The sequence below is a fragment of the Lagenorhynchus albirostris genome, chromosome 13 (assembly GCF_949774975.1).
Source record: "Lagenorhynchus albirostris chromosome 13, mLagAlb1.1, whole genome shotgun sequence".
NCBI classification, from domain to species: Eukaryota; Metazoa; Chordata; class Mammalia; order Artiodactyla; family Delphinidae; genus Lagenorhynchus; species Lagenorhynchus albirostris.
In genome coordinates this window covers 69,191,990-69,205,474 of record NC_083107.1, presented here as the reverse complement: position 1 = coordinate 69,205,474, position 13,485 = coordinate 69,191,990, and the positions used below count along the sequence as shown (strand labels likewise).

The window sequence follows — 13,485 nt, the reverse complement described above, 5'->3', positions numbered from 1 at the left end:
TATAGATTATATTCCAAATTATTTATGATTCTTCCTATTTAAATTGAGCATCAGAGGTTGACTTTTTAAATTAGACATTAATTTCTTTGATAAGGCGCCACATGCTTGTCAAATTAAGGAAAAGATCCAATCTCTACTCTTAAATCCAAAGTTAACCTTTTAACCAAAGTTAACTGTAGTGCTTTATGTGATGATCTATGGCACTGTCTTGAATGTGTGAAATGTTTCTTTGCTTTGGACTTCTGCTGGCAGGGGTTTGTTGCATCGGACCAGTGTCCCAAAGGATGTTGTTGATTATATCATCTTCGGCACAGTTATACAGGAAGTGAAAACAAGCAATGTGGCTAGAGAGGTGAGTAAAACAAACTTTTATTGTTTAAAGGTTGATAGGAGAATCAATTTGAGTTTTAATTAATAGAATTTACTCTTTAAAAGTTTTTAAAATTCATTAAAGTTATATTTGACTTAAATGTGATTTTACTACTTGAATTATTTTATATTTCAAAGAATTATAGTATAAATCAAATGATGTACACTATACTAGGACATATTTATACTATATACCAAATCAATTATTTAAGCTGGTTTGTGATATTTTAGTTTGTTTTCTCTTAGGAAAATAGAGATTATGGCAAAGTATGGTTGATGTGACTTTTAGTAATGCTAGATATTGTGGCCTCTAACTTAAAATTTCAACATTTTACAAAGAACTTATTTCATAACACGGTTTTTGTTGGGGGTAGCCTTGCTTATTCATTTTTTCCCTTTGACTAGATGACACATAGGGCAGTTTCTTTTTTTAACTATTTCACAGGTGTTTACTTTTACCCTAGTTGGCAAAGCGCCATGTAGTGTTTATTGGGCAGCTGAGATATGACAGGCATTGGAACTTCTGCAGCACGTTCTACAGGCATTTCATAATGAATAGTCCAAAAACATTTTCTGGGCTTTGTTTCAATTCAAAAGTGGCTATTTGGGTAAAGTTGGCTCCAAAGCACATTTCAGTGTGCTAAGCATTTTCTTTATTTCTGGTTTGTGCTTGCCATATTATTGTGTTCAGTATAGTTGGAAGGTCAGTAACTTTCACCACTGTCAGCCAAGAGAAGGGGAAACGAGCAGGACTGAAAGTATTTGTTTTGTCCCCCCTTTTTACTCATTAGTATATGTTAAGACTGCTCAAGGCCTGGTGTTACCGAAGTCCGCCATAATCAGCTACTGTATATTGTAAGGGAGGCAGGAAAGAATTAAGAACAGGAAGAGAGGGGCTTCCCTGGTGGCGCAGTAGTTGAGAGTCTGCCTGCTGATGCAGGGGACGCGGGTTCTTGCCCCGGTCCGGGAAGATCCCACATGCCGTGGAGCGGCTGGGCCCATGAGCCATGGCCACTGAGCCTGCGTGTCCGGAGCCTGTGCTCCACAACGGGAGAGGCCACAACAGTGAGAGGCCCACGTACCGCGAAAAAAAAAAAGAACAGGAAGAGGGTTTTTTTTCCCCGTCCTGATTTTTTTGTTTTTCCTGGACCTTCACACTTCTAAATGTATCAAATATGACAACTTCATGAGTATATCAACATTTTCAACTTTTATATTCTGAAAAAAACAAAGTGACTCTTGTAAGAGTGCTTAAAAAGTAAATATTAAATCTGTTTCAGTTTTCTCTATATTTCTGTTCTATCCCAACACTAAAGCCATAATGCTTTTTTTTCTGAATTTTTTTCTGGAAATTTTATGTCCATATGCAAATCTCAGCTATTGATTGACATGTGGTAGATTCCCTCTCCCAGCCCTGTACTAATACTAAAGGCTAAATTGAGGGGATATATTATAAGTATGTCTCTCTATAGTTGTTTTGTAACCTAAAGGCTACTGTGACTACCAGCTAGAAAACTTTAAGCACCTGTTGTCTGTATTAATAGTGTAATAATGAAATCCTGAAAGGCTTCTGCTGCTGAGTTCCCATGAACCTGACTTCACTGAAAGGCCTCAGCATACTTCCCTGCTCTCCAACTTAACTAAGAGGCATTTTCCTCCTTTCCCCTCATTGTACTATCTAGAGCCTAAGCTTGCCTTGAGAGCTATTCAGACTTTAAATAGAAACATGTAGACAAGGTTCACCATCAACCACTTCTATTTAAAGTTCCTTCAATCTTGAGAGTCATCTGGGGCCAAGGGTGTGACACAGGCTAGAAAGGACCACGTGAGGATCAGGCCATTACAACCTCAGTGCCCTTTACACTTGCCCTACTGGGAAGCTCTCCTCCCCTTTCCCTTGGAAACTTGCCTCTCTCTTCCTTCTGGGTTGGTTTACATTGAGAGGCTGAGGTGCAGTTGCCAGCGGGTAGTTTTCAACAGAGTGTTGGGCACTTAGTATCAGGCCTCACTGGAAAGACCAGAGTAAGGTCATGTTGCATGTACACTACTGTAACACATTTCTGTCCCTATGGATTATGGTGAATGGTGGTAAATGCAGTAACTAGTATAGGTAGTATAAGTATGAAGACAAAAATCAGTTAAGAAGCAGAATCCTTTAATCTCAGCTTTGGAAACATGTTAACCTTACCAAATTATAGAAAATCTTGTATTCTGAGGATAAATAGTTTGAGAAAAAGGCCACTAAAAATTAATTCCCTTAATAGGAACCAGAATTTCATAGTAAATGATGGTGGGGGAGATGAGCTGTTGAGAGCTTTGTTTTTAAAGTGAAAATTTAATATTATAAAAGTAAGTATTTTATTTTTGCACCTATGCATTAGTTACTTACATAAACAAAAATGGAATCAGGCATTCGTTGTTTTTTTGGCAGCATAATTTACTCAATAAATAGTATAATAAAATAATAGATGTCCTCATGTCCATTTTTAGATTAAAGGAGGGCCTCAGTTTTTCTCAAGGCCCCTCAAATTACTCTCTTTTGAAGCACCTCTTGTGTCATCATCCTGACCAGTTTTCTCATTTCCAGTTGTTAACTGGTCTAACCCTTATTTATCAGAGGTTCACTTGAGGCTCAGGCAGTTTTCCAAAATTTCTTTCATCAACTTGAACTCTTGCGTGTTTAGCGTGTTTTCCAGTTCCTCTTTGTGTTGGATCACGGTGTGCTGTCTGAAATATCAGGCAGTCAGTGAAAGTAGAGACGTGTGTAAGCAGGCAGGGACCTGTGTGGGGATCTGTTCATGATGAGTCAGTTCTTCAGAAATGATTTTCATGTTTGATGACTTTGCTTTACTACTAAGCCTTATAACTGCAGGAACATAGATCGTGAGAGCCCCACACCATGATATAGGTCATCATTCCCTCAATTGTGTGTAGCAGGTTTACTTTAGGTTTACTTGCAAATTTAAACAAGTTAAAATCAAATTACATATTAATGTCCTTAAAGCTCTGAGAAAAACATTGCTAAGAAATTAGGTGAACTGCAAGACTGTTGTAGGCTTGTATACCACACTAGAAAATGGCTACAAGGAACTTGGCAGAGTGCTTGTCAGTTAATGGCTAGACAAAAAATTAGTAAACCATTTCTGTGATGTGCTTAGTTTTATTTTAAATATTACTCTGTGGATTATTGACCTCAAATCCTTTCCTGATGTACCATACAGTGAAGTATCGCTTAAAGCGCCATTTACATGTAGCACTGCCTTCGTAAGTGATGCTTTCATTCACTGTTTCCTGAAGGCTGCCCTTGGAGCTGGCTTCTCTGACAGGACTCCTGCTCACACTGTCACCATGGCTTGCATCTCTTCCAACCAAGCCATGACCACAGGTATGTTTTTTTGACCCCAGAAGGTACATGTTGGTTCTCCTTTGTCTTTTATATGATCATTAAAAACTACTCTTAACAGAAATAAATGATCTGTGTGTTTCAAAAAATAAGGTAATGTTTAAATTTTTTTGTTTTTTTTTGTTTTTTTTGCGGTACGCGGGCCTCTCACTGTTGTGGCCTCTCCCGTTGCGGAGCACAGGCTCCGGACGCGCAGGCTCAGCGGCCATGGCTCACGGGCCCAGCCGCTCCGTGGCATGTGGGATCTTCCCGGACCGGGGCACGAACCCGTGTCCCCTGCATCGGCAGGCGGACTCTCAACCACTGTGCCACCAGGGAAGCCCAAAAGTTTTTGATTTTTGACAGTAGTTCTCAACCCTTTCTCCTGCCCTCCGTACCTGAGGACCACAGCCATTCTTGTAGTTTCTCCATCAGTAGTGTGGCTGGCTATCTCAGGGATTGTTTATTGGAGGGATACTTCCAGATTTGAGGCATGAGAAGTTTATAACCTGCTAGATTTTAGTTAGGTGATTCTAATATGATACTCCCCCACGAAGATTGTGGCCTTCCTCCCTCTACCATTGTCACAGTGATAAGTCACTGCTTTAGGTGATACAACTCTTTTCCTCTACTTTTTCCCCACATCTAGGCATTTTTATAATTAGTTAGAAATTCTCCTAAAAAACGTAGCAAATTTGTGGGACATTTTGTAGCATCAACCCTTATTATGAAAAGACAGGAAACGTGAAAGATATGGTCATCATGTGCTCTCTTAGTGACATCAAGTCCAGGTTGCCACCTAAGGGGTGGCAGGGGATAAAGCCAGAGGCAGGGATGGGGGCATTCTCCACTCCACGCGGCATGGGACCGCTTCTGAGTAAAGTGACACAATACTTGCCAGTGGCCATAAAGAGGGAAAGGGGCTGTCTGCTATCTAAAAGCCAGAATTTCTCTAGCTTCTAGTAGAAATTGAAATTCTCTTTATAGGAAAAAAGTCATTATGGAAACTAAAGCTGGGAGCATATAAAATATGCCAAAAGTTCTGGTTTAGAATACGATTTGTTTGAGAGTTGGTCCAGTGGATACTTCTGGAAGTTGATGTCCATACAGCCTGAATGAAACTTGTTTTTCTCCAGTGCGTTGAATGTATTTTTAGTCATTTCAAAAACTTACCCTAATCCCTCTGAAGAGTTAAAAACCTTAATTACACATGTTGTACAATGCTAGTAACTATCATACAATTTTTAAATCAAGAAGCCTAAATTTAAAAAAAGGAAAAGCAGCTTAAATTACCAATGGCCTGTTTATCTATACAAGAGATGCTCATGTACCTGTGCCCTGTGCCCTGTAGCTGTCAACTTGATTGCTTCCGGCCAGTGTGACGTGGTCGTGGCAGGCGGTGTAGAGTTAATGTCTGACGTCCCTATTCGCCACTCAAGGAAAATGAGGAAGATGATGCTGGATCTCAATAAGGCCAAGACTCTGGGTCAGCGACTGTCTTTAATCTCTAAATTCAGATTGAATTTCCTGTCACCCGAGGTGAGAATTGTGAACGCTTACATAAAGACTTGTGTTGCCGAAGCACCCCATTGCAGAGATTTAGACTTAGGGGAGACAGCATGGGTTCAGTTATGCTCTAGCAGTTGCAGATTCTGTTAGTTACAGGGAAGGGTTAATTATTTGGTCAAGATGGAAAGAAAGAAAAAATAGTGGTTCGAAGATTTGAATTTGTAAGCCCTTTTTAGAGATGCCCTGCTCAGAAGGAACTTCCTTTGTCTTGGTCTTGATTGATAGTAGACTTTAACTTTCCCAAATAACCCTAGGTGTGGTATAGCACCTGTGAACAGTGTGTCTGGTCCTGAATATCTCGTTTCCCAGCTTCCAGCAGTGGCCGAGTTCTCCACCAATGAGACCATGGGCCACTCTGCAGACCGACTGGCTGCCGCCTTTGCTATTTCTCGGCTGGAACAGGATGAGTATGCACTGCGCTCACACAGCCTGGCCAAAAAGGCACAGGATGAAGGACTCCTTTCTGATGTCGTGCCCTTCAAAGTACCAGGTAAAACAGTTTGCTTCACTTTGTAGGGGAGAATCTCTTAATGCTCTTGATACTTGTTAGGGAGTTCTGAATTTCTTCTAAAACTCCAAAGACCCCGAGTGACTTTCCAGTAAATATGATGGTCCTCTTTCCAAAACACTCAGCCTTTATTCTTAAACATGGACTCAAGTTTCAATCCTTGTTGTAACAGTAGGTAAACATTTTTTTTTAAGATTTTATTTTATTATTTATTTATGTATTTATTTTTGGCTGTGTCAGGTCTTAGTTGCAGCACGCGGAATCTTTGTTGAGGCATGTGGGCTCCTCGTTGCGGCGCACAGGCTTATCTCTAGTTGTGGTGTGCAGGTTTTTTCTCTCTAGTTGTGGTGCACGGGCTCCAGGGTGTGTGGGCTCTGTAGTTGTGGTGCGCAGGTTCCAGGGCGCGTGGGCCCCGTAGTTTGCGGCACACAGGCTCTCTCGTTGAGGCGCGCGAGCTAAGTAGTTGTGGTGCTCAGGCTTCGTTGTCCCAAGGCACGTAGGATCTTAGTTCCCTGACCAGGGCTGGAATGCGTGTCCCCTGCATTAGAAGGTGGATTCTTTACCACTTGACCAGGGAAGTCCCTGGTAAAACTTCTAAAAAGAGAAATTTTTATGTCTCCTTTAGATCTTGCAGATATGTTTTAGTTCTTATGTGCATGCCTGTTTTTAAAATTCTTCATTCATATCTCTTCTGTATAGAAGAGCCAAATGTGAATGAATATCTTAAGAAAATAGGGTATCCTTTCTAATGTTAAATCATTAAGATTATTTCCCAGAAGTCTTAAGAATTTATTTTCAAATTTGGTAATACCTTGATAACTATAAAAGGCTTTCTTTTTAGTGAATATCTGTGGTTTACATTTTATTTGTTCTTGTAATTTTTAAAGTGTATTTCTCTGGAGAAGATATATAAAGCTTGTTGTGCCTTAGAGTTAAAAACTTCATATTTTTATAGGAAAAGATACAGTTACTCAAGATAATGGCATTCGTCCTTCCTCCTTGGAGCAAATGGCCAAACTAAAACCTGCATTCATCAAGCCCTATGGCACAGTGACAGCTGCAAATTCTTCTTTTCTGGTAACTATGTGTGCTATATGTGTTTACTAGTGATCTTTTATATTTGTGTACTCTCAATAGAAAAGCCTGAAATGGAGTTATTTGTGTGTATTATGAATAGAGACCTAAAAATATACTTCCTCATTACAAAGATAATATTAAGATAGAATTACAGTTTTTAAAGGCATAGTAGTCTCGTGACCCAGTCACCATTCTGTTACAAAACAGCTGTTCTCTTCAGGCACTTCAGCAGTCAAAAAACTTTGACAGCCTGTGCTAGGCACTGGAGATAAAATGAACAGTTTATTGTAATGTAGTGAGAAAGTGCTGTGAAGGCTATAAGCATAGACTCTTGGGGAAGGTACATAGATGGGTGAGTCAAAGAGGCTTCTTAGAGGAGGTGACCCTTGCTCAGAGAATCTTGAAGGAAGAGTACAAGCCAATTCAGGTAGTGTATAAATGGCATTCTAGGCAAAAGGAACAGCAAATGCAAAATCAGGAGTTAGTTACGAGAGTAAGGACTTCTTTGGGGAAAAGCTTGGTTGGAACATAGGATATGAATACAGGGAGTCGTATAAGACTTGGAAAGTAGGCAGAGAGAGTGACGAGATACATCTCCTAGCTCTGATTGTTAGAAAATTATGTTTTATGCCGGCCCGCAAATTACTTTCCTATAAGCATCGTGGAATAAATCTACCCTCATTTTCTGTTGTTGTTATTTTACTTATATGCAGGTAGCTTCATGTCCTTGCTTGGGTTTTTTTTCTTCTCCTCAACTGAATGTCCCTGCTGATTCTGCTTCTGCTTGGGAGATGTGGTTTCCCTTCTCCTACTACCTTGGGTGTAGTCTTCTGGATATAGTTCATCTGGTCAATGTTTCTTTGACAGTGTAACTCCTCTACCCAGGTATACAGTCTAGAAACATAGGCAAATGTTTGACATATTTGACTTTGGTAAATGATGATTTAATGCCTGCTCTTGAGCTCGGGCAAGGGTGCCTGAAGTGGTTCCAACAGGATGATGTACCGCTCTGTAAAGCCTGAGTGGTGAAGGGCTGGTTAGGTGATTATTTCCAAAACCAAGTTGGATGATAGGGCCATATGGTATGGGTTACACTCCTGGCAGATCTGAGCCCCCTTGATTACTTGTGGGGTGTGCAAAAGGTTCAGGTTTATTCATCAAAAGTCAGAAACACGAATCGTCAGAGGTAATGCATCACAAATACATGGATTTTCAGAGGTTTTGTTAACGCACCACATTCACTGCAATTTTGCACAACTGCACATTGAATATGTTACTGATGTGATATCATTATGTATAGTCACCTGTGTTTCCAGACTTTATGCCCGCCTATCAGTAGTGGCTACATAGCCTCTTCACAGTTACTGAGTTGTAAAACTATGGTCTGATGTGGTAGAAATTGTTTTGATTTTGCAAATGCTAGGGAGTAGTTTCCTTTCCTTTGGAATTTTGGGTTTTTTTTTTTTTTTTTGAGCTCTTTTTTTGAAGCAATGGTAAAGGGCTTTTGTGAGTGGTACTTCTTTGTCCCCCAACTTCTCAGTTGTCAGTTGGAAGAAAGCACGTGGGGTAGGTCCAGAGAGGGAAGGCCATGGTTCTTATGTTCTCAGCTATCTACCTATTTCTTCTTCTCCCATTGTTATAGTCTATAAATAGAAGAAAATGACCTCGAAGCCACAGGCAGGAAGCAGCTGGGAAACAGTCCAGAAAATGTAAAAATAAATCAGTAAATAAGAGATTTTTTTTGGAGATTGTTTTAATTCATAAAATTCCTCATATTCTGCACTAAAAGCAAAAAACTTTTAGTTTATCATGAACACATATTTCTAGAGTTACCTATTCTCCTCATCCATTTTGATAATTACGGTACTTTCTGAATAGGCTCTTGTACCCTCGTCTTCCAAAAGTGGGTTGGTGTGTGTGTTTGAATCGTGACCTAACGATGGATAAAATGAAAAGGTTTTGTTATATAGAGGCACTGTATAAGTGTCACTGGTTGGTAGATTTAGGAACAGGGCATAGAAGGTGGCTGAATAAAGACCACCAGAGAGGCTGCAGAATTTTAACATTTTTGTTCTGGTCAACATTTCAGACCGATGGTGCATCTGCAGTGCTGATTTTGGCAGAGGAAAAAGCTCTGGCCATGGGTTATAAACCGAAGGCATATTTGAGGTAACGTAAGTGTTCAAATAAATTACCTCTGGTTTCTTTATTTTAGTACTAGAGCTAACTCCTCTCTTCTTTTACCTAGGGATTTCGTGTACGTGTCTCAGGATCCAAAAGATCAGCTCTTACTTGGGTAGGTAGCATGTGTATCCTAGGATTATAATGAAAAATACTTGGTTACCAATGTTTCTTACATAGATTTTAAAGTACATTAAGCCCTGAGTTCATAATTGGCTTGTGAGTTGGGTTTTTTAAATAATAGTAATCTTTTATGTTGCTTTATCATTTTATAGTTTTGGAGTCTTTTCCACTTTTTCCTATACTTTTCTACTTATAATTACAATATATATACAATTTTGTATTCTTCTTTTACATTAAGATGTCATAAGCATTTTTTTCATATTGCCACACACTCTGCAACAGTCTTCAGAATAGCTTTTTATAAAAGCCTCCTAATGTTTAGACTCCTCTCCCTCCCTCACGAGGCTCTACCCTCACTAGCCTCCATTATGTCAACTAGCCGTGCCCCTTCTGATGCTCTGCCCTTTGAACTCTGTGTTCTTCTAGCTCTTCACATTATTAATTTGTCCTTCTCATTAATTGTTTACTTGTTTATTATCTATTTCTCTGAGTCCAGAATATCAACTGCAAAGGGCAGAGGCCATGTCTGTTCAGTTTAATATTGTATCACCAACACTTAATATTTGTACAGTAGAATCAGTGAGTGAGTGGAAGACACTCTGATAATTATGTAGAACTCAGTTTGGGGAATATGAAGGAGCTCTTAGGTTAAAAATTAAAGTTTTAATATTGTATCACTTATTTTTTTCTTTTCAGACCAACATATGCTACTCCAAAAGTTTTAGAAAAGGCAGGATTAACAATGAATGATATTGATGCTTTTGAATTTCATGAAGCTTTCTCAGTAAGTCACTTTAAAGACACATATCAAAGGACTATAATCGTTTAATATGAGTAAAACAAGAGTGGAGCTTTATATTTGAAGTACTGACTTACACTGCTGGGAAGGGCATGATGGGAGGAATCCAGGGCTACGCACACAGTGCTAAAAAACATACCTTTTGAAGCTGTCACTTTGAGGCCCTTCAAAAGTACCAGATTGTTTCTTTGGGAAATATTCACTGAAAACTGATTTAAAGATTTGCTTAGCTTTAAAGTTAGACAAACTCAAAGAACGCCTTGAGGGACATTACTAACAAGGTCCTTATTGAGTTATTTTCCTTTCTAGGGTCAGATTTTGGCTAATTTGAAAGCCATGGATTCTGACTGGTTTGCACAAAACTACATGGGTAGAAAAGCCAAGGTAAGTTTCTGGTTAAAAATATGCTCGAGGAACTTCCCTGGTGGTCCAGTGGTTAAGACTCTGCTTCCACTGCAGGGGGGCACGGGTTCGATCCCTGGTTGGGGAATTAAGATCCTGCATGCTGTGCAGCGTAGCCAGAAAACAGCTTGAATTTCCAAAGCACTTTAATATTTGGAGCTTTAATACCTGCTAATAAAAATATGAAGAGGTTTAAAAAATATATATATGAAGAGGAAAGCTGCTGCTGCTTCTGAAGAATGTTGTGTTTCATTACATGTATGTATTTCCTAGTTGAAAAATACCTCCTGGAAATTCTTTAGAAAAAAGTAAAAGCAAGGATAAAGAAGATGTGGCACATATACACAATGGAATATTACTCAGCCATAAAAAGAAACAAAATTGAGTTATTTGTAGTGAGGTGGATGGACCTAGAGTCTGTCATACAGAGTGAAGTAAGTCAGAAAGAGAAAGACAAATACCGTATGCTAACACATATATATGGAATCTAAGAAAAAAAAAGGTTCTGAAGAACCTAGGGGCAGGACAGGAATAAAGATGCAGGCGTAGAGAATGGACTTGAGGACACGGGGAGGGGAAAGGGTAAGCTGTGACAAAGTGAGAGAGTGGCATGGACATATATACACTACCAAACGTAAAATAGGTAGCTAGTGGGAAGCAGCCGCATAGCACAGGGAGATCAGCTCGGTGCTTTGTGACCACCTAGAGGGGTGGGATAGGGAGGGTAGGAGCGAGACACAAGAGAGGAGATATGGGAACATATATGTATAGCTGATTCACTTTGTTATACAGCAGAAACTAACACACCGTTGTAAAGCAATTATACTCCAATAAAGATGTTAAAAAACAAAAAATAAAAGCAAAATTTTAGGTTGTCTTTGTTCATCCATTCTGATGTTAGATGAAAAATAAGTGGGCCCTTGGCTTTCAGAATTGATTTAGAATCTCTTTCTTTTGCAGTAAAATAACTTGTGATTTGGCTTAAGTTAGTTACTTCCCTTTATTGCCATTACTACCTGTTAACTACGAGCCGTGTCTGATTCTTAAGTAAACTCATCTTTATATTTGTGTCTATTTTTGTGGGAGCCAGGTTGGATCGCCTCCTTTGGAGAAGTTTAACATCTGGGGTGGATCACTGTCCCTGGGGCACCCGTTTGGAGCCACTGGCTGTCGGTTGGTCATGGCAACTGCCAACAGATTACAGAAGGAAGGAGGCCAGTATGGGTTAGTTGCCGCCTGTGCAGCTGGAGGGCAGGTATGTCACAGAAGCTTCATAGGAGCTTCCAGAAAGTCATTTTCTTGGAAACAAAACAAATTCATCCAAGAATGTTTGATTTAGCTTAATTTGAAACAGTCTTAGAGCGATTTTTCTGATGACAGACAACTGGGAAAAAAGCAGCCCATTTTTGTGGGGAGGGAATACAACTTTAATTCTGATAGTACTTTGAAAGGAAGAATCTATTTAAATCCAAGTTAGTTTTTTCCCCTAAAATAATGTTTATGTTTTTTGTTTATAAAAGTTATATATGCTCCTTATGGAAATTATGAAAATACAAAAAGTATTTAGAAAATAAAATTATAATCACTTATAATCCCGTCATCAGACACTATCATTATTCACACTTTGATTTATTTTCTTCTTTAATAATAAAATTTTATCCATTTATCTAGTCACCATGAGACGTTATCCATGAAATCTCTCCAAGTCTTTCTTGAGAACTGAACTATACCTTAATGGAGAATTAATTTGCCTCTGGATAACCTATTGCTGTTTAGCTGAGGAAAATTATGGTTTTCTACAGATTTTTTTTCTATCTGCTTTACTTGTGTTACTGACGAAACTTCCTACCTGCTATAGCATTTCACGTGGGAATAAAATCCAAAAGGAAGGCTGGTTGTAATCTTTTTTTTTTTTCCAACCCTGATGGAAACAGATTTGATTTTTCTCCAGATAACAGAAACTATCTGTTGCCGACCAAGAGGAATAAGATATGTAAAAGTATAAACATCTTACATTTAAAAGCCTTTATTTATGGCTTTTTCTCAGAGACTTTGAAGAAGCAAGGGATCAGTTATTTTTAGGTTGGAATATTTTAGACTTCACAATCAGAAGTATTTTCTAATCTGTTGTAACTTCATTTACAGAAAACCATGGTAAATCGGGACTGGAGCCCTCCCTCTTATCTTTCTATGCCAAATTTAAGTGCGGGAGGTAACTAGTGCATAGCATTGTACACAGTGCATAGTCCACATAGGTTAATGTCCTTTGGTTTTGAGTGTTTGTTCCCTAATTTTTTCATCTAGCACATAGAGGATTAATAACACAATACTAGGTGCTTTTGTGGATGAACAAAGAATAATATCCAGTATTATTACTTACCTCTAGAAGTTTACAGTATAGTGAAGAAGGACATGATGCATCTTAGAAACTAGATTAAACTTGGCATTGTTTCATCAAGAGCCAAATGCGTGCTACAAACATGATTAGATCAAAGGAGGAATCCATCATTGTGGCTCAGGGTTTCTCAGCTCTGGCACTAGTAACATTTTGGGCCAGATAATTCTTTGTTGCGGGTGAGAGGACTGTGCTGTGTGTTGTAGGGTGTTTAACATGGTCTCTACCCACTAGATACCAGTAGCAAACCACCCCCCTCACTCCCCACCACCCCCCCCCCCGCCCCCCTGCCAACACACACAGTTGGGACAACCAGAAATATCTCCAGACATTGCTAAATGTCCTCTGGGGAGGGGAGGGAGCAAAATCACTGCCATTGAGAACCACTGATCTAGTGCAATATAAAAGATTTGGGACAAGAAAACAACACAGTTGAAATAAAACGGGAGAAGGAATATTCTACCTTATTATGGGCCCTTCTAGGACAACCCCAAGTCAGTCAGTCCTTCCCATCCATATTTTGTTGGCTTGCTTGTGCCTGTATCAAGGTATTTAGCAGTTTGTTTTGAACTACAGTGTATGTTAGATTGAGGATACAGACCGTGTAGCAAAACTTTGTACCCACACAGTGTTCAGCTTGGTGCCTTATAAATAATAGTTTAATAAATATTTGTGGGGAT

At 39.2% G+C, this 13,485-nt stretch overlaps 1 protein-coding gene across 2 annotated transcripts in view; it reads left to right on the top strand.

Moving 5' to 3' along the window:
* The window catches only part of HADHB (hydroxyacyl-CoA dehydrogenase trifunctional multienzyme complex subunit beta), a 36,331-nt gene that overhangs the window by 21,301 nt on the left and 1,545 nt on the right, over positions 1-13,485 (top strand). The window contains exons 6-15 of one of the 2 annotated variants that reach the window (XM_060169142.1): positions 253-352; positions 3,667-3,754; positions 5,103-5,290; positions 5,630-5,810; positions 6,784-6,905; positions 8,995-9,074; positions 9,154-9,201; positions 9,906-9,993; positions 10,318-10,392; positions 11,501-11,665. In XM_060169142.1, coding sequence (XP_060025125.1) covers positions 253-352; positions 3,667-3,754; positions 5,103-5,290; positions 5,630-5,810; positions 6,784-6,905; positions 8,995-9,074; positions 9,154-9,201; positions 9,906-9,993; positions 10,318-10,392; positions 11,501-11,665 — 1,135 coding nt within the window. Of the gene's footprint in view, positions 1-252; positions 353-3,666; positions 3,755-5,102; positions 5,291-5,629; positions 5,811-6,783; positions 6,906-8,994; positions 9,075-9,153; positions 9,202-9,905; positions 9,994-10,317; positions 10,393-11,500; positions 11,765-13,485 lie in introns of those variants that run through there. The other variant, XM_060169141.1, reaches the window with a different exon arrangement.